The sequence below is a fragment of the Chinchilla lanigera genome, unplaced genomic scaffold (genome assembly GCF_000276665.1).
Source record: "Chinchilla lanigera isolate Chin_1 unplaced genomic scaffold, ChiLan1.0 scaffold00013, whole genome shotgun sequence".
NCBI classification, from domain to species: Eukaryota; Metazoa; Chordata; class Mammalia; order Rodentia; family Chinchillidae; genus Chinchilla; species Chinchilla lanigera.
The window spans coordinates 23,380,542-23,401,697 of NW_004955414.1; the positions used below are offsets into that span (position 1 = coordinate 23,380,542).

The 21,156-nt window shown below is 45.1% G+C and overlaps 1 protein-coding gene across 13 annotated transcripts in view; it reads left to right on the forward strand.

Moving 5' to 3' along the window:
* The window catches only part of Ppfibp2 (PTPRF interacting protein, binding protein 2 (liprin beta 2)), a 149,755-nt gene that overhangs the window by 111,492 nt on the left and 17,107 nt on the right, over positions 1 to 21,156 (forward strand). For 10 of the 13 annotated variants that reach the window (XM_013511943.1, XM_013511945.1, XM_013511946.1 and 7 more), the window contains 9 exons: positions 3,211 to 3,303; positions 7,728 to 7,839; positions 10,213 to 10,274; positions 10,800 to 10,868; positions 11,406 to 11,481; positions 13,058 to 13,161; positions 14,855 to 14,922; positions 16,473 to 16,530; positions 17,521 to 17,562. In XM_013511943.1, coding sequence (XP_013367397.1) covers positions 3,211 to 3,303; positions 7,728 to 7,839; positions 10,213 to 10,274; positions 10,800 to 10,868; positions 11,406 to 11,481; positions 13,058 to 13,161; positions 14,855 to 14,922; positions 16,473 to 16,530; positions 17,521 to 17,562 — 684 coding nt within the window. The remainder of the gene's footprint in view (positions 1 to 3,210; positions 3,304 to 7,727; positions 7,840 to 10,212; positions 10,275 to 10,799; positions 10,869 to 11,405; positions 11,482 to 13,057; positions 13,162 to 14,854; positions 14,923 to 16,472; positions 16,531 to 17,520; positions 17,563 to 21,156) is intronic. The other 3 variants (XM_005380195.2, XM_005380196.2, XM_005380198.2) reach the window with 1 other exon arrangement.

Below are 21,156 nucleotides of genomic sequence, written 5' to 3' on the forward strand. Positions count from 1 at the left end.
TTCTTCCTTCCTCCTTTCCTTTTCTCCTTCCCAGGGAGTTCTGCACCTGCCGACGGACTGGCCTTGAATGCTTTTCTCTCCTTTCTCTTCCTTCCCACAGTCCGTTCTGAATGTGATCAGTGAGCTGCAGGAACAGATGTGTAGGCTGCAGCTGGACATCCACAGGCAGATTCAAGAGCGCCTGGTGCTCAGTAGGGACCACCCTGATCAGCTGGCGGCCAGTGACAGTGCAGCCGAGCCCCAGCTCTGCAGCCAGGACTGTGCCCCTTGGGAGGGGTCACCTGTAGGAACCACACTTAAGTATATCAGAGCATGCATGTGTGGGGAAGCTCACTGGTGGAGGGCTGGGATTTCTCCTAACTGGGACAGAGTGTGGTGGCTTAGCATGGATTTGGTATAACCTCGGGGTCGAGCGCGGATTCGCTGGATCCTCTTGGGGTGTGGGCTGAGTTCTCAGACCCTCAGTAAGCAGGATCTAAGCAGGTGAGCCCAACCTGCTGACAGTGGTGGCACTCTTTTCCCTTAGGTGTGTCAGGCACTCCAGCAGTGGGGCTTCTGTGCATAGGAAGGCTCAGGATTTGCTTCCTAGGCATATGATCCAGATACTTATTCCTCCTTCTGGGCTGAGGGATTAGATGAAGCTTCACTGTGATTTTCTTTTTAAGAAAAAAAGCATCATGAAAAAATAATCTTTTCAAATTTATGTTTAAAGAAGTTTACCCCAGTGAAACAATAGAGCACAAGTTTCCATTTGCTGTCAACAATGAAGTCATCACCAGAATTTCTCCCACATAAATCCTGCACATAACCACATTAGGATGATTTCACGACCTCTGGGCCACATGCCAAGGCAGTCACGAGATCCTGGAGAGCACAGTGTGTGTCCCCATCGTGTCCCGCAACTTCATGGGCTGCAGTACTCTACGCTTTCCTGATTCTGGGCCTGTTGCTGTCTCGAGACAAACTTCGTAGCCTGGCTGAGACGCAGCAGAACAGAACCCCCAACTGCTGTGTGCTATAGCCTTTCAGGCAGGGCCAACCGTGTTCCTAGAAAGTGATCCTCAATCTGCTACACGTAAAAATAAATGACCAAGGCCTTGAAGTGCAATGATGCAGGTCATAGAGACAGTGACCTCAGCTTTGAAGATTTATTTTTTCAACAGGCATCAACAAATGCACACCTCAGGTAAAAGGTGATCTTAATAAATTACCTTGCAAAATTCCAGTGTAAGCAATGTCACTGTAAGATGGATTGGCTCAGAATGTAAAGAATTGCAGGCCAGTTCAATAATGACTTGAATTTCAGGTGTTCATTCATCAACAAATAATATATACCTACTATCGCTTCTCGGCCTTTTGGCTAAGATCAAGTGTAGTAACAAATAATGCATACCTACTATGTGCCAGCAACCACAGACTGATCAGAAGCTAGCAGGTACCTCAAGGGGATTGCAGTATACAAAGTAAACAAGCCATTAGCAATTATGCAAAAAAAATATTTGCAGATTATGAAGGAGACACAGGGTGCAACAAGAGAGTGCAGCAGAGGGACCTGCTATAGTGTGGAGGTCAGGGTACCTGTGCTCAGGGAGGCCTAAATGATGAGCAGGAGTTAACGTGACAGACACTTTCCAAAGGGGGAATAATATTTGGGAAGACTGAGTAGAAACTAAAAACTATCCCACGTGACTAGAGCTTCACTGCAGAAAAAGAGTAATGCAGGAGGCAGGCAGGGAACTGCGATAAGTCAGAGTGATCCAGTCGTATGTTAAAGTTTACGAGCTTTGAAGAGTAAGGGAACACCATGTGTTTTAATCCTGTTCTTTGCCTGATGTTGTCGGCGTCAGTGTATTCAGGAGGGGCCAGCAACAGAGGCACTGTTCAGTGGCTGTCAGGCTACCAGCTCCCATTGCGAGACCAGTCACGGTGCCAGAGTGGGGGAGAAATGAAACATTCCAGCTATTTTCTTGGAGGTGGAATTGATAAGGCTTGGAAAGTAATTATGTATGCAAGGAAAGGAGGAAAAAGAAATGTCAAGAATGGCTCCTGGGTTTCTGGGACAAAACATTGGATGGGTGTATGTTCCGTTCAGTGAGGCAGAGATGGCCGGGGCGGGAGGTGGAGATGAAGAGTTCGTGTGGGACATAGCAGTTCTCAGATGCCTGTGTAGCATCCACATGGACATGTTAAGTAAGAGGTCTGTCTCATGAGTCTGCAATTCAGAAAGCCTATGGGAATAATGACCTTCGTGCCAATTCTTCTGATAGGAGTTAGGCAGCAGGACCAAAGTTCCCTGGAAGGACATTTTTATTCCAGTTGTCAGGGCTTAGTGGTATTTTCTTAGTGGGTCGTTTAAAAGCAGAGGGCCTAGAGTCAGAAGATACGGGCTAGAATTCCAGCTCTGCCACTTACTAGCTATATAAATACAAGAGAGTTGTTTAAACATCCTTCCCCACTCAGCAACCTTCACTGCGTCCCTACTATTCAAACAGCAGACTCAGAACTTCTTATACTCTCATCTAAATCCTTTATCGCAGAGGCCCTCTTCACTTTCCAGCTTTATCTCCCACTATGTGCCAACACCCTCTTTTGCTCCCATCCAACAGGCCATCTCCCTTTCTGCCCCTTAGCTTTACCCTCACTGCATGCTTCTGTTGCCCTCTTTCTTTAACCCAATCCTCTGAACTGGGATGCTCATGCTGACATCTAGCATTTATTCCTCTGAGCATTTTGTGTCTGTCCTGCTGGCTGTCCCATCTTGTGTGAAGCCTTTCAAGATAACCAGCCCCCTCTTCAGCATGGAGTGATGCTCCTAGCTAGCCTGCTTCCCACTGGATTGTCTGCATCTCAAGGGAAGAATGCCTCTTTCAGCACCTCTGTTCTTCCTCTTCCCAAGCTATAGGTGTCTGGTCCCTGCATGTTACAGGTGTACCCCACAGAGGACGCAGATGTCAGAGAAAGGGGCAGGCAGAACAGGTTGTCAAAAGGAAAGGATATTTTCTCTCTCATGTGCCTGGAACTTCTGTTGTTTTTAAATGTCCACACCGCTTTTCATGAAGCACAGACCACATTTAAAGATCAAAGCTGCCATATGGAGCCTGCTGCGGTTGCTGCTGCCCTTGGCGTTTCTGCATGAGTTTAACCAGGTGTGGAAATCCAGGGCAATTCCTTTAATCACCACCACTTCGCCTTTCTCCCTCTTCCTTCTAGGAGTTACTGCAAGAACTCAAGCACCTCAAAATCAAAGTGGAAGAGTTGGAAAATGAACGGAATCAGTATGAGTGGAAGCTGAAAGCCACTAAGGTAAAGGTGGTTGTGATATGCACGGGAGGGTGCACGGAGGTTCTGTGAATGGATTCAAACTTGATTTCCAGCAACCTGAGTTTGAAAATGCAAGTCAACACCACCATGTTAAATTACAGCCCCACCACCCACTAACTGTACAAATACAAGCAAGTTGCTTAAACATCCCTTAAACACATAGCTGTGTCCAGACTGTGCAACAGACAGATTGGATCTAGGAAGGCTCCTTATGCAGAGCCTGGGAGAATGAGCTATAGGAAGATGGTAACTAAGTCTCCTTCCTCTCTGTGCATCAGACAGCATGTACCTGATCTAGAAAGGGCAGTGAAAGAGTGAGAAAGTGAGGGAACCAGTGAGCAAGGTAGTGACGGCCCATGAGTGATGAGTCCTACAGCAGATGAATAGCAGCACGATACTGGCTGATACTTTATAGTTTGATATGAATGCATTCCTAAAATGATATACAGTTTGAATTATTTTTTCAATCAAACCATATTTCTGTTAAACTCAGGAGTTTGCTGTGTAAAAGACACCAAGCATAAAATCTTCTGTGAAATAAATTTCTTCCTTCCCTCTTTATTTCCCCCTAATTCAAATGCAGATAATAAAACTAGTGGAATGAATTCAGTCCATGAATTTATTTTTTGCCCTGCATATTGTATTTAAAATGTCAAATTAGGCTGTCATTTAAACATTGGGAAATTTCATATGAAAATACGGTTAGGCTACTTTTAGTTTTTAAAGGAATCTGTTGTCTACAACAATCTATTTCAAAATAACTAGCAGAGCATAAAAGCTCCTAGCACATAGAAATGATTAGTGTTTGAGAAGATGAGGGTGCTTATTACCCTGATTTGATCATTATACATTGTATACATGTACTGAATTACCATACTTACGCTGTTCTCTATAAAGATGTGCAAAGATTATGTTTCACATAAATATAATTTTGGTGAGGGGAGAGAGAGGAGAGTTGTAAACAAGCCAGGAGCCACTCTCAGTGGAAGAAACCTGGGCAGGCTGCCTTTCCCTGAGGTTCCTGCAGCGACGCCTTTAGTGTTACCAGATGGTCCGTGCCGGCAGTATTAATTTTTGCTTCTTATTGATTTTTTGTCATATTTCTTGCTAGGATGTTCTTAAATTCTAGTTTGTAACTTTTTTCTACAAGTTAATTGTTAATGAGTATGAAAACAACCTCATTACAGAAAGTTTCCAAACCATAAAAAATTCAAGGAATCAAGAGCACTCAAACCACCCAGGAGCCACCATGGTTTATATTTTCTTCTAAGTTCTGTTCTTCTCTTTTCTCTGTTCTTTTCTTTTCTTTTCTTTTTTTCTCTCTCGCTCTCAATTTCTGGTGCTAATCATTTATATACAATTGGATATCATGCTTTTTCATTTAAAATTTTTAAAAGAAAATGCTGAACACAATATGCATGTCTGTGTAATGTATAAGTATAAAATAGTTAGCTTCACTATTCTACCAACGATGAAACCGAGGCACAGACAGATGCAGTAACTCTCCCAGTCAGGGCGAACCTGAGCAAAGCAGTTGTCTGTGCCTTGGACAGCTGTTACCTGGGGGCAGCCTTGTATGTGCTGTGCTGCAGTTATCTGTGCTGGGAACATTTTTTTTTTGTCCAGTAGCTCAGAACCTTCCCCCTTGCTGTTCCACTCCAGCGAGTGCTGCTGTGTGGTGAAACCTTTGAAGTTGTGTACGCCACCCTCGGTTATAAAACCAAGCAATCTTTTTAAATTACCCAAGCTTTTTGCCTTGACATGTAGATGCTAAGGATTATTTAATAATTACCAGGTGTGGAGTACCTCCTGCTTGCCGGAAGTATTGAGCCCTTTGTACAATTTTCTCATTTAATTCATAAAATAACCCAGTGGGGTGTATTTTAGTTTTTTATTTTTCTGGTAAGGAAAGAGGGACTCAGAGTGCCCAAGGGAGGTTCAGATCTGGGTCTTTGGCGTCAGGCTGATTCCTCACAGGGAAATTCTGCCCTTTTGTGGAATGGAAGTTCTCCAGTTTTCTGCTTGAGCCTTCTTAGTCCCTAAAAGGGCTTCCTCTTTGAGTGCAACAGCCATAAAGTATGGTCTCTGGGTTTACTGAGATACTTTCAGGACCCGGAGCCCCTGTGACTGTCTTGCCCGCCTGTCGGTCTGCCTGCTTGCCTACCTATCTTCGACCTCTTGCAGTGCAGCATTAGCTTCCATGGAGCATACATGACTCTAATGGTCATGGAGAGGGCTGCTGGGCTCTTGGCCTCCCTGCCTTGTGACAAGTACCACTCTGAGGATAGCAGAGTGCCTGTAGTTTGTGAACACTGGCACCGGGGAGGTTGGGCTGAGTTGGTCTTTGGAGTCCATAGTACATACATAGATGACCATGTCCAAGGGTAGGCCTCAGGTAGAAGACCCCTCAGAGTGCCACGTGCTAGGCTCTGCCTCTTAGGCCCACATCATTGAAGTTCAGCTGTGGGCCAGCAGAGAAGTATCAGGTTCTTCACACAGGCCAGCACTCACCTTGTCTGCAAAGAAAGAGAGAAAAATGAGCAAAAAAATATGCAATGAAGCCTAAAAGATTATTTTTCTAGAGTAGTCTGGCCCTTGTCGACATGAGAGGGATTAGGATTGAGTGCTGCAAAGCGCAGCTTTTCAGGGGATGCTCACCATTAACCATAAACTCATGGCTACCTGAGTGAGCAGGGGCAAGCTGCTCCACCACTGTCTCAGGAAGCACTTTGGCATAGTCAGATGTGACTCTCTGCCTTTATAGGTAAGGAACGAGCAGAAGGACAGTGTTTGATGGTGAACTTTGCAGTAAGGAAGCCCTACCCCTTATCACATCTCTTTCCTTTGCACAGCTATCTCTGACCTATCAGGAGTGTTAGGAAAAGTTTGTTCAGAAACCCTCAAGGAGGGGAGCGGGGAACCCACACCTCATAAGAGTGGCCCTTGTTTGTCCTGTTAACTCAGATGCGACAGCCTGGGGTTGGTTGGAGAAGTCAGGCTGGGGTTTCATTCCTGGCCTGGTCACCAAGTAGATCTCTGACTTCAACACTGAAGCCTGTACTACTTCAGTTTCTTCCCAGGAACTTGCAGAGAAATTTCTTCTTCCCATCGTTCTCTGGGAGGACTTAGTGAGATTTGATGGAAGAAAGCAGTGGGCATGGGCTTGATGCAGGGTGGATGCTGGGTCAGTGTGCTGAGTCCAAAAGCAAGGCCTTCAGGCAGAGGGGGACCAAGAGGACCAGTGTTTCTTTGGGTACTTATGGTTGTTCAAAGATTAACTTGGGCTTCTGTGGGGGGGACATCTACACCCTCAGGACCAGAGTTGGGACTGATTAGAGGCTGCCGCATGAGGAAGGGTAACCAAGCATTTGCTGTGTGTTCCATTGCTTGAGCATCAGTTCTAATGTCTTTCTTATTTGGTTGATGCTTGGAAACTTAAACAGATTATTCATAGGGGAAGGAATAGGATGCGAGAAGCAATAGTAGTAGCATTTATTGAGCATTTACCATATAGTAAGTATTAGACTAAGTTGTTCATAACCATTACATTATTTAATCCTCACGGTAGTCCCATGAAATAGGTACTAAATTTCCATTTTATAGATGAACTAAGACTCAGAAAGATTAACTTGCTCGTCTGGGGTCATCCAGACCAGCACATGGGAGAATACAGAGTTTGTGACTCCAAAGTGAAGGTGCCCTTGGGGTGGGTTTGGTATAATTTTGATCTTATAATGAGTAAGCCACACTGAGTGTAGTATGTGAAGTTTAACTCTTCTTAGTGGAGACATGGGAACCACCCGGGGCAGCTGCCCATGTGTGTTCTTACATGAGTCTATGTGTACTATGTGGTGTTATATTATGTGGTGTATATGTATTTTGTTTTATTGCAAAATTAGTATATATGCTAAGCCCACCTGAATTGTATGGGCATAGATGTGGGCAAATGTACACATGTGGGTTAAGGCTGAGTGGAGGCATTGACTTTGCACAAAGTGTGGGAGAGTGTCAAGAGAGGGAACAGAGTATCTAAGTGCTGTGTCATGAATATCTTGAGAGAAGGAAGACCCCATGCAAAACAAGAACTGTCACCTCCGCAACAAGAACAGAATCTTCCCCTTGCACACATTCTTAGCTCCTTGGGCCACAGTGGCACCTGGGCCTCACAGAGCAGGAAGGGAAAGCCCGATCAGGTAGGAGGATGAAGAGGAAGGAACAGTTTAATAGCCAGGAAGAGTAAATTCATTCAGCAAAAGTTCTATCCTTTAGGGAGGGTCATGAGCTCTTCTAACTCCTCTCAGCTCTTAGGGCCCAGTGGATAATGGACTCTGGGCTCTGACATCAGGCAGTCCATGATGGTTCAGTTGTCCCTCTGACCTGATAGGGGTTCTCTGTTGCTTTTTCAGGCAGAGGTAGCCCAGCTGCAAGAGCAGGTGGTCCTGAAAGATGCAGAAATTGAGCGTCTGCACTGCCAGCTCTCTCGGACCGCAGCTTTCCACAATGACCACACAGACAGAGGTAACTGGATTGACTGTGACAGATGCAGTTGTCCTGGGCCCTGGGCTCACTCTTAAGTATGCACATGCATGTATGTAGGTATGGTAATGTGTGTGTGAATGCATCTGTGTGTGTGAGCATGGCCAAGTAAATGGATGCATGTGTATGTCCGTATGGGAGCCTATAAAACACAGCATTACTATTGTGTGGAATCATGCCAAGGACTTCTCCCTTATCCAGAACACTCAGCTCTGAGGGCTTTCCTTAGGCATTAAGAGTAAATTGAAGCTTTATGTGTCCCTTTCTGGAACTTTTACTGAGAACATAAGAAATACCCAACTCTTTCATTTATTGAAAAGCATTGTTTCTGTGTTATCACCAAAGAGGAAGATTAACAATTCATCCAACCTGGCATTTGCGCAAGGCCCTGAAGTTGAAGTTGCAGATCATTTCTTTCTCACCCTTTAGACCTACTTACAGCTCATTTTTGGAAAGACCTTTCCTTGCTGCCCTACCTCAAGTAGATCCCCTTAGTCCTGTTATTCTCTGACTCAGTACCCTTGTTTCCTTCCTACCACTTGTAAGTTAGCAGTGTTATATTTTGGGAGGTCTTCAGTCATCCCCACTCTGAAGCAGATTTGTTTAAGAACAGATCTGCAGAGCTCACCTGGTACCAAATACAGCCCACGGTAGCCTTCTGTGAAATAATTGTTAATAAATTAAAGGATGATGACTGATTCCTAAGGAGTTCAAGACTTGTGGGTTACAAATAGAGGATAAATCTTCAAATATAAATATTAACAAACATTGTATATATGGCTGTGTAACATGTATGCAGGCTGATCACACATCTTCCAACTTCCCACTTGCCCGCTGGCTGCTGGTGGTCATGCAACCCTGTGGATTGGTGGCGCTGTCTTGTCTCACCTTGGGCTCAGTGCAGCACAGCATGGGTCCACGCTGGGGTGGGAAGGCCATGCATCCCTACAACAAGAGCTTAGGCTTAAAAAATAAATGAGTAACTAGCATCCTCCTGTCTCCCCCAGTCTTTCATCAGTGTCCTCTCAGGACAGTGCGTATGTCACCTACCTGCCAAAGCCAACCTGTGAAGGCTGGGACATTCTCAACCGTCTTATATGCCAAGCCTGGGTAGAGAGTTCCTGGTACCATAACTTCAGGCCCAGGCAGCCACCCCCTCTACTGCATGATTCCCCTCAGTCCAGGCCTTCCAGGTCTGCCCCAGTCCCATTATCATGTACCTCCTGGAGCTGGCCGTTTGGTCATTTGCTGCTCAATTGGGTTCTGACCAATAAGTTCAGGTGTGGCAATCTTCATCTAAAATTTACCTCCTGTACTCTTCACCCCTCGCAAACTGAGCTGCCAATCTGATATCAACTGCTAGGAGCCTAAAAAATAAGCAGATCCCCATAACCATTCATACAAGGTCCATACATTTACTATTCCATGTCTACTGAATGTAGCAAGCATCCAAAAGGAAATAGGATGCCTGTACCTTTGTTCCCTCAGCTTCTGTATTTTTCTTACGCAGCATTTCTGTTTCCTTGGCAATACTCGGTTTAGGAACAGTTACAAGTCCTTCCTTCGAAAATTGGGGTATGTTCCACTTCCTGGACTCTAAATGTCTTGTGAGGAACCCCCTTTTCTTCAAGCACTGGCCTTTCACTTTGCTCTTCAGACAAGTTTGAGAAGTCAAGTGAGTCCCAGTGGGGTCTAAAGTGAAAGAAAACCACAGGTTTTCTAACACAGATCACTGCCAAACCTTGGGCCCATGAGGAAATTCTATAGGCTTATGATGAAATAAGAGTTTTCCCTTAACCATAGAGTTTGTTTTAATATATTTATTGGTACATCTAAACATTTTAAAATGATGACTGTATCATCTTAAATTAAGCCAACTATAAAATTCTCTCACAAAATGATTAACCCACAGCCTCCATTCACCTGTAAACATTTTTTTTCTCTTATTTTAAATTCACTTCCATTTATCATCTGTTCAACTGTATAATTTTTTCCAAAATCATTCAGCGGCCTCGGGACATGCTGATATACAGCAATAATGTCTGTGTTCTTAGGAGATGTTGATTGTGAAGGATTTTTGGCTCCTCTGTGTCACTTTTGAGTAAATGGCATTTTTGTTTTGCCCATAAATGTCTATAAAGAAAGGACACAATAGTAGATTCATTCACTTAGTTGTCTAAAAATATTGAATGGGACCAACTCTGTGCCAGATCACCATCCCAAGTTCTTTAAAGAAATAAAGGAGCCATGCTCACATGGACAGGCTTCAAGTTTGGACTTGTGGGGCATCTCAGCATATACAAGCAGCTCTTGGTATTTATATAGATAATTCTTTCTGTGCCTAAATTGTTCTAGACCAAGAAATTCAGCGTCTGAAAATAGGCATGGAAACACTGCTTGTTGCCAATGAAGATAAGGTAAGATGGTCACTGGATAATTCTGTCCTTTCCTTGTTGACATCTCTAGCTCAGCCTGGGCCTGCTTGTCTGCTTTTCTGGACAGAGGGATCCCAGCAGGCCACTGGCTCAGGGAGGGCTCAAGAGAACAGCTTCGGCCTGTGAGGGACTCAGCATCAGCGCTCATTTTTTACTTTGATGCATGGGATCTTTGCCTAAATGGACTCTCCAAAAGGCAAATTGGAGCTCTGCCTGTTGATGAGAGTGTGGGGAAAAGCTACCATTGTGGTTGCTGTCAACATGGTAGCTCCTGCTTTGACTCCTAGCAAAACTCGAGAAGAGTCAACCAGTCTCCCATGTACACAGCCGATTTCTATGACAGAACCATCATAGAAGCGCTTGGCAGCACGCGGTGCCTCACTTCACCCCGTCGCCTTGTATTCTTCAGCTCTAATTCCTGCATAGTCATAAAATAACCACATATCAATGAAAAGCACTTAGTTACTATAAACCTCTCTCTGAGAATCCTAATGCTGCATTTTACAGATGAGGCAACAGACTCCAAGACCATCTTATATGCCAAGCCTGGGTAGAGAGGCTTTTGCCCAGAGTCAGGTAACTAACGGATAGCAGGGCCAGGGTTCATACCCAGGTATATCTAATTCCAGCCCTAAATCCCTAGACACTTCCCTTGAAAGAATTGATCCCCCCTGGGGATTTCTTCTGCTGTGCAGCATTTCTCAGGTTCATAAGGAATAGGTGAGGTATCAGGATAAATACAACTTTGTCTTAGTCTTACTTTGTTTAGCTACAGAGGACAGCACTGAAGCAGGAGGCAGATTTCATCAGTGGCTACTTCAGGAGTGCGCTGGGCAGTGAGGTGCATGCTCTGCAATGTGTAAGCCCCTTGAAGGGAATGTCAGTGACTGCTGACTATAACCTTCATGTACTCATGTCTGCAGCTGCCTCCGAGGCGGACTTCAAGGCCCCAGGTCTATAGGATGGACCCACTGTCTCTTTCCTTTGGGATGCTCCAGAGTTTCCACCTGGAATTTCTTCTCAGTGTGCCCAGGATATAGATAGGCCCCTAAACGAAATCCCCTGAGGTACCAGTGGTAGTGTAAATTTATACCTGCTGTCATACCACGGCAGGACCGTCGGATAGAGGAGCTTACGGGGCTGTTGAACCAGTACCGAAGGATGAAGGAGATTGTGCTGGCAACGCAAGGTAAGGAAGGACAAGCACAACAACTTCACTGGAAAATATCCCATCTTCTTTATTACATCTCAGGACAATTCTGTCAGACTCTTTATCTCCATTTGGAAAAGATCTACTGAAAAACAAAATGGAGCATTTAAATTGTCCTTGAGTGTGGGAAATTGGCAGCTTTTGATTTCTACAAATTTTATCAAGTGGTAGTGAGTTCAAAATTTCTAGGAACTATCCAGATCACTCAGAAAATGAAGGCTTCAAGTTTACTCCTTGGGAATTCTCACCCCTGGACGGGCATCTACACATCTTTTCAGGATACTCCTTAGAGATAGAAAGGAGAGACAAACCTGGATCAGAAATCAATCTGCCCTTACTGGGGATTGGAGCTTGTCTACTTCTTAGAAATCTGGAGCTCCTGGAAGACTCACAGGGCCCCTGAGAGCCTTCCTTGAATTGCCTGATGCCTGGGTTGCCAAGGAAGTCACAGGATAAGGAAAGGATAGGACACATGTTTACTCTGAGTAATTATATTCATAGACCAGCCCTCAGGCTTAAAGGGTCGCGTGGAGGGGAGCAGAGGCTGAGGTTTGGCCTGTCTTCTGGTTGCGGACAGCTTGGTAAGACCCTGGAACTTTCAAGGCTAGGACTTTTCCTTTTTAATCAGGGAGAGCTGTGGGTTTCACACTTGCCACCCGGACTGGTACACCGTGCAGGCAGCATGTGTGATCTTTTGGGCACCAGGGTGCATATGCCAGGCTGCCTGCCTTGCTTCTCAGGCCACTGTTCTGGACTTTGATTACCTGGAGAAGGAGCTATTTCTCAAGAAAGAACTATTTTTCAAGGTGTTTGAGAACCTCTGATTCTGACTAAGTTGTTGCTTCTTCTTGAAAAGGAGCAAGATGTCCTGGGCTTCTGCCAGCCCTCACACACATGTTGTAACCCTTTTTTTTCTACCTCTTTATGATCTTGGGCCAAGACACTTTCAAGGCCTGACAGCCTGTGGCCAAGAAGTAAGTAGGTTGGAGGCAAGGGATGCCTCACCTCTGTTCCAGGCATCAACTTTGACCTTGAAATGACCCTCATGACAGCCTTGCTTGCTCATATGCCTTAAGAATTTTCCAAATCACATTCTTGATTTCCTTTTACATATTTATTAATAAAGGAGAAATTATGTTATGGTTTTAGGGTGCAGTTTAAGAGTTTCTGAATAATTTACACAGTAATTGTCTGAATTCCTTTTCTGTTGCTAGGACCCAATACTGGACACCCACAGTTTAAAGGAGGCCTGGTTTATTTTGGCCCACATTTTTAGTGGGTTCATTCCATGGTCAGCCGGCTCCAAGGCAGAAATGGCAGAAAGGGAAGAGTCGGGGAGGGAGATCCATCCTTCCAAGTCACGCCTTCAGGGACCTGCCAAGCCCATCTCCTGGCAGCAAGAGAGCTGTGAAAGAATCAGTGGTTTAACCCACTAGCACCCCACAGCCAGTCACCTTCCAAAAGCCTACTGCTAACACCTTGGAGGGTTTTACAGGGCATTCTAGATCTAAACCGTAACAGTAATAATCCACTACCTCTGCATTAATGCTTCCAGGGTCTTCCGAGCGAACTCTTTCAGTCAATGAAGAAGAACTGGAGGGAAGTTTCAGAAAGTGGAGCCCTGCAAATAAAGGCCCCGAAGAATTATTAAAACAAGAGGTACCATATTTCCATCTACAGTTTGGGTTACAGCAGCCCCCAGAGCGTGATCTTAGCCTAGAAGGAGATCTAATCAGGCACCTGTCAAATACACATGTTCATCGTGAATAATGATATCTGTAGAACAGCACTGGCTTGGTATATCCTAGAACTTTCCCTTCTAATCAGGCTCCTTGTTTACTTTGTTCTTTCCTCTCTAGAATGTAAATGTAGACCAAAGGTGTTTGTTTTGTTTACCACAACTTCTTCAGAATCTGCAGTATTCTGGAGAAGAGATGAAGAGAATTTAGCAAACATGTGTTGAGAGATATCTGCAACTTTTGAAGTGATACATTTCTGTTTCATAGGTATTTCTTCAAGCCCATAGTCAGCACACAGATTTCCCATCTCTTTGATTTAAAATCTGGTCGTATCACATGAATCTCTGTGTGGTTAGACTGAATATAAATGAACAAACAAGCTCGTGAACACAGACCTTAGGTAAAAGAGAGACTTCAGCCTTGGGGCCAGAAGATTCATGAAATTCCAGAACAACCTTAGAGAAAAAGGCCTTAGAGTCTCACTCAATCCTCTGAATTAAAAGCACACAGTGAACCTGTTATTGGGTCAGAAGAAGCACCCCACATTTTTGGCAGTAACAAAACAGCAGTAACCAGGGCTCGCTCAGGACCTGTGTGTGGTCGCTGTGACGTGTACTGTACATGGTTTACCTGTTTATCCCTCGTAGAACCTCATTGGATTCTTAGTATATTGTGATGAAGCTGAGGATTAAAGAATCTAAATAGTGTACTCCAGGTCACACTGCAAATCAGTGGCAGAACCTGAACTCTAACCTGAGTGTGTCTGACCACAAAACCCAGCTATGCTCTAACGCTAGGGTTCTTCCTAGAGTAAACCAAAAGCACTCTGGGCTGTAGGAAAAGAGGCTGTCTTCGCAGTCAGTGCAGCGCTGAAGACACCCCCATTAGCTCATGCTTGCTTCCCTGAGATACTCTTTCCTTTCTGCCTTCGTGGTGAGCTCATTCTCATTCTCCCGCCTCAGGTTGGAGCTCACATGGCCTCCCTTCCTCGGCCTTCTGAACACTGCCCACCCTTCCCTCTTTCCCCACATGTGCTGTAGGTATCGATGCCATAAGGACAGGTGGCATTACTCTTTTATCTTTGCTTAGCTGTCGCATTCCAGCTGTGGGGTGTGCTTGCCCCTCACCTAGCATAGGGATGGCAGGCAATAGACATGGCTGATGTTTCTTAAGTGACTGTATCACTAGCGTTCTCCCTTACCAGCCACAGAATCTGACTCTGGTTAACCAAAGCCAACATGGAATGCTTTTGGAAGGCTGTGTAATGACTCACAGAATGAAAGGAAAAACTGGAGAGCCAAGCTCAGAAAGGGCAGGCGTGGCAAAAGCCTAGAGACCCAAGTTTCAGGATACTACTGCTAGAATAAGAACTTTATCTAAACTCTGGGGATTAGGAAGGAAAGGCAAGTTGTTATTATGATGATAATGATGATGAGGATGATGCCGCCTACCCACTTGGCATCTTCAAAGAGCAAGGTGTCATTTTGATGTATCCACCTTGACTGTACCCAAGAGTGAAAACATGGCTCCCCAAAGGAATCATGCAGGGAAGAGGGAAGGGTCGTCCCCAAATAGTAACTTTCCTCTCAGGTGTCCCTTCTTTTTTGATGCAGATGCCTCCAAAATGCAGCTCTCCCAAGGTGGGGCCCCCTCCTCTGCCGCAGAAGTCACTGGAAACCAGGTAGGAGACTTGGCCATCTGCCTAGCGTCTCTGTGCTTGCAGGTCCCTCTTGGGGTTCCTGAAATGCAACTAGCCGTGTGTGCGGAGCCTCGCCACCCTGCTCTGGGCACATCCAACCTTCCATTGTCAGGGATCGCCAACCAAGCCTACTTCTCCTGACCGCAGATGGGCTGCCTTTCCCACAGTTCTAGATCATTGTCACTGATAAAAGACCTGGCCAGAGGTCTTGGAGCCTCAGAGAGGAGGTGACTATAACTCTCCCATGCCTCCCAGGGCTTCTTGGAGTGGAGAGCATCCCATGATGTTTGTTTGTCATGTCCATCAGCCCCTCTGCAATGTTCTTTGGATGAATTGAGTCCTTTGACTACCCAGGCATTGTAGGGAGGGCCATTTCTTTTCACTGGGAAGTTAATCCAATGGCTTTGGTAACAGTGCACTTCTAATGGGCTGGCCATGGGATCGTTGACTACTACCTGAATGGTTCCTCTAAAATTAAGCAATTTCTAGATCACTATACCTATTCCTTACAAATGTTTTCAAATTTAGTTCCATGTGAGGGAGGCATGGAGATTTCACCACCATGAACAGGTTCCAGCCAGGGAGTCTGGGGAAGATGGCTACAGCATGACAGAAACTTCCCCAAAATAGTGCTGACTCCTCAGCTGTGCAGTCTGTACTGTCAGAGCCCAGTTTCTGAAGAACAGTTGTTCTCCTGGGGCAGTTGTTCTATGGGGAACAGTTGTTTCCCGTAGAAGAATAGCAATATCTGACAGGCTGATTGGCCAGTCATAACTTTTGCAGAAGAAATTAATTTATAATGCATTTGGGAAATCAACAATGAGGAACTCATACTGACCAGACTTACAAGAGACTAATATATAAACAAATGCTGATTTATTTCTATACACTAAGAAATATGGTTGCCAAAAAAACTTAGCCAGGTTACCCTTGAGACCACTGGCGGCACTGCCTCTTCTTTCCCTTTTGGTCCTGTATCTGCAAAGTAGCCCCTGTGCAAACAGCATTTCTCTGATCGGATTGCTCAGTGTGTGCAGAGCCAGGGCATCGGGCTGGAGGACCCAAGCAGGTGATGCTTTGGATTTGTGGCCGGCTGATATTTTTATCTCCACTCTGAGTGGGCACCAACTTCTTTCTCTTTGCTCAATCTTAGCCTCACAGACAAGCCAGCATCTGTGCTTTGCCTGTCCTTTGACTCTGCAGACATTGGTCTTCGTGTCAGCACATGGCAGCCACTTTCCATCGGTGTAACAAAATTAAGTGTACTCCAGCTTTTTGAGCAATGCCTAGGACTTTTCACTGGGATCTAAAGCCCTCACCAACATACTGTTGGACCAGGCTACTTCCCAAGGTGGGCCGGTCTGTCTTATCTATTGGCTACTGTAAGAGGGAGGGTTTTTTTAAATGCCCTGACCTTTACTTTACTGAAAGCTCAAGACAGACCACTGATTTAGCACAAGGAATGTCCTCTGTATGTTGATACCGTGTACCGCCTTCTCTGGTAACTATCTCTTTGTTTTGTGTTTGTCTAGAGCTCAGAAAAAGCTCTCCTGTAGTCTAGAAGACTTGAGAAGTGGATCCGTGGATAAGGTCAGTCATCAGTCTACCACCAAGATTACTGAGATACTTGTCTGGGCCCATCACAGTGCGAGGGTATGCAGGTGAATCCTGGTCCTTGCCTTGGAGAGAAACCTATATAGTTGCTGGGGAGGCAGAATTACATGAATATTTTTAGAAAAAACAGACAGGTTGGCCCAAGGCAGTCTTGCGACAGGACCAGTCAGAAAAAGCCGGCTGGAGTTGATAAGCATGTGGTTGTGGTGGGCAAAGATTTGTTAAAGTCTGGTGCATACTGGCAGGTTTTGGAAAATGGTGGGGGAGCAGGAGAAGGACAGTCAGAGCCATGCATCAGATCAAACCAGGGAAGGTTGATCCGATACCTGGCTATTGGCCCCATCTTCCCAGGGCACTAGGCATCATTGTAGAAATTTTGAATGAAGTAATGTGGATAAAGGACACAATCCCAAGAGTCAGATCTGGAGTAACTGAGAAGACTGAGAGGCAGCTTTTTAAAAACCATCTAGAAAAGCTATGAAGAGGGCTTTGTGGCCCTTTACTTGAGGATAGCTCTTGACCATGTGGGTGGACCCTATACTGGACAAGGATCACAGGCTCTTGAACTTACCAGAGAACAAGGACTCCTGTCCTGATAGAGCCTCCAGCAAGCCTGTGCTGTGTATCATTTCCTGGACTCCAGCAGAGTGCCCACGTCCCTAGTGGTAGTGGAGATCCATAAATGCTGGAGCCGTGCTTTGCTTCCAAGGCCATGTGCTTTGTGTTCCCCGGTCAGGTAATTAGCAGCTACTCAAGACGTCTGTCCGGTGTTGGACAGAGACCTATATTAGTTCCCATGGATAGTGATACTTGAGATGAAGGTGTTTGTGTGTGTGTGTGTGTGTGTGTGTGTGTCTGTCCGTGTGCCCCTTTCAGATGTAAGCAGACAGGTAGTCCTGAATTTTTGTTTGTGACTAACACAGGTCTCTTTTTCTCCACACAATCAAAATCTTTGTCATTCCCTAGTGTGTCAATGGGAACCAGCTCTCTCCTGTTACAGAACCCAAGGTACGTTAACTTCATGTCTCTATCACCTATCTGTGGTGGGACTGTTTGCTAGAGTGTTATAGCAAGTCATAGCTCTGGAGCCATAAAATATGTTAACCATAAAGAGTAGGAGGGCAATAAGAAAAGTAAAGTTCTTTTCCCCATTATATCTTTATGTGCTCTCATATGTATGGCTTTTACCGACATTGCTTGTGGGATAGGATTTGTTATTGTCACCCCATGTTATAGACTTGGAGAAATTAATCCTTAACAAGGTAATCTAGATTTAATTGCTGAGAAGGGAGATAGAGTGGTCTTAGCACCCAGAAGAGTGTGACAGTGTTTATCCTTTGTATGTTGATGTGTCACAGTTAACAAACACAGGAGGACACCGGGTCTCCCATTAATGAGCAAGTTATGTTATAAAAATTCCATTGGAGCTGATTTTCTCCTAGGAAGTCTGTTGTGGAAGATGAAGTCTCCAGATCAGTGCACAAATGTAAACCGATAATGAACTGAAGCTTTGTGTGATTTGCATGACTTCAGCCACACCCAGCCACCATGTGTAGCATTGTATGGGAAATGTGTTGGGCATGGGCCTCTGTGTCTTCTGCTTTTCCCACATGGGCTTTGCTTGAGAGGGTTGCTTTTTATATATTTACACCAGTAGGACAAAATGGGACATCTCTGCCCTTCAAACAGTATGAAAGGAAGATCTTGTCTGCACCTCTGCCTCTAGCAAAGGGACTTCTCTGCACTTTCACATTTATAGCAGTTGGTGTTACAATTAGGCAGCCATTCCTTGCGCCACCTGAACTGTAGAGCAAAAGTCGGCCTAGGGCTGGAGATTTAGCTCAGCGGCAAAAGCGCCTGTCTGGCAAGCACAAGGTCGTGAGTTCGGTTCCCAGTACCAGAGAAAAACCAAAAAAAAAGTCTGCCTAATCCACTGTCTCTGTGCTTTGGATACATGGTCCCTTGATCCTGGGGTCTACAGTCCCTGTGATCCCTCGGCAAAAGCCTTGGTGTGGAGACTGTGACATCTACTGCCCAGAAGACACCCCTTCCCCCTTCAGCCTCCCAGGGGCCCCTCGCAGATGTTTCTAGGCACACGTCTAGGTGTCTGTCTGCTGCTTTGGAAACACAGTTCACTCATGGGCTCAAACTTGGAGACATGGATTTGATTACCAAGAAATATGAGCGATGTGGGATTTCTTAATGAAGAGAAAATATAAATATTCTGGATTAAAAGTTTGATTCTAATGTAGCTTTGACCACAATCAATAATGTTTTGCAACTCAGTTCAATATGGCTGCCTCTTTAAACACACACACACACACACACACTGGACTATACTCCCGGGACCATTCGCAGGCGCAGTAATCTTTCTGTATCAGCACCCTCTAACCTGGGCCTTGCTTCAGGGGGCCCATTCTGTGAGTGAACTTGTTACATGGTAGACCTCCTTGTATGACTTTCCAGCTCTGAATATTAGCCATGTCTTCTGACCTTCCCCAGAATTGCATCCTCTGGCCTGGCTCTGCTGTGCTTTGAGTCAATCTTCCCTACTTCTGACAGCTCGAGGATGAAGTTCCTCCAGCTCTTTCCAAATGCTCTGTTCTCTGGAGTGAACACTTACTCTTGTTCATGAATCACCAGCCTGAAAAGCAAAAGTTTCTCAAAGGATTTTTAAGTTGTGCCCAGGCCACACTTGAATGTGATTTTGAGATGCTATCTGACACATGCCTTCCTTAGTCTAGGGGCTGCTGTTGTCGATTGCGGTCACTCTAGAACTCAGCGTGATATCTTCGGTGCTTCTGTTTGGCTGCTGTCCACTGTGTGCTCGCCCTGTGCTTAGTGTTTCACAGTAAACCAGAAGCGGGACTTGTTACCACTATGGTGTCTAAAAAGTACAAAGCAGAGGTTCTGAAAGGTGAAAGAGAAGAGCATTGCCTGTGCTGTCTTCACCTGGCCTGGAGGTGTTTGTGGTAACACTGCCAAAACCTGTTTTGAGGGCCTTTTGCCATCCCATATTACATGTGTGATACGGAACTGGCGTCATTCCCTGCAGTTCTTTAAGCCTTTTGAGTACTACTTTCCCACAGTCCGGGGTTCCTGGGGCTGACTGTGTATCAGAATAATCTCAGACACTAGTTAAAAATACAGACTCCTGGGGTGTGCTCCACAGGGGCTGACTCACAGGGCTGGGAAGGCAGCGGGTAATGCATATTTTTTTTTTGCAGTGCTCCAGGTGAGGGTGAAGCAGCCACTGTATGAAGCAGCCCTGGGGAACTGTTGATCTTGCCTACGTGTCTGATCTCGTCTACCTTCTATCTCACAGATAATCACAAACTTGAAAATCTCATGGTCTTAGTCTGTCAGGGCTCTAATTATTTCTCCTCACTGGCCAGTGTTTTCGGAATAAAGAATTTAGTTTCCTCTCCCAAGATCTCTTCTTTCTGAATCTGTTTTGAGGGGATTATGGTCAATGTTCATTCAGTAAATGAGCTGAATATTGGACAGTTCCTAGCACATGCATTTATAAGCAAAGTGAATTTGGAGATGAATCGATCACTTGACTTTTAGCTAAATGAAGAAGCTTCAGATGTCCCCATCACAGCAGCCTCTCCTTGTTCTGACTTGCCAGTCTCAAAATCTATTTTGTCTTTCATGTTACTTTTCTTCTGGGCCCAATCAAATGATCTACAGTTGATTCCCTCAGTGATATTTACTTCGGTTTCTCTCGCCTTTTTTTTTTTTCTCTCACTCTCACAATAGATTCCACTTTGTTTCCCTCGGGTTTGCAGATATATGAGTCATTATATCCTTTTTTCAACCACACAAATTCTGTTCTTCTTTCTTGTTTAATCAACCTGTTTCTTTGGGACACTTTATATGGCCAGGGCCCAAGCACGGAGCCTGTTGCACTGAAGTGGTATTTCACACAGTTCCTAAGGGAGCTCTGTGTTGGCGCGTGGCCATTTCCTGTTGTCCTCTTCCCCAGGTGTGTGTGCACCTTTTTGCTTTGCCTTAACATGGTGCTTTTCAAAAGAACTGTTATCACAGTGTGGACTTGATTGATTGATTGGTTGATTGAGACAGGGTCTTGATGTGTTCCAGGCTAGCCTCTAACGCCCAAACTCAAGAATCTTCAACTTAAGATTTAAGACCTTAAACTTAAACTTAAGGCCTTATACTCTGGTTTCTCTTCCGATCGCATAAATCTTTCACCTTCTTTTAAACTTAAGGCCTTAAACTCAAGAATCTCCTGCCTCAGCCTCCCACAATGCTAGGATTATAGGCATGCACCACCACATCTGGCTCAGACTTTTTCTTTTGTTGCTTCAAATTTAAACTCTGTCTTCTTATAGCATGGGTTTCTCTTAGTCAAGATCCACATAATTTGTGTACTTGGCCAAGCTCTTGCAGAGCTTTGCCCTGGCCTGGTGTATGTGAAGGGTCCTACTTAGCCAAAGCGCCTTGGTACTAACCACTAAAGGAAGTCTAGGATAACAGGGAAACCCAGCCCAGACTGACCTCAGCCTTCTCTCGGGAGTGTGTGTGTGTGTGTGTGAGTGTGTGTGCGTGTGTGCATTCAAACATACAGGTATGAGATAA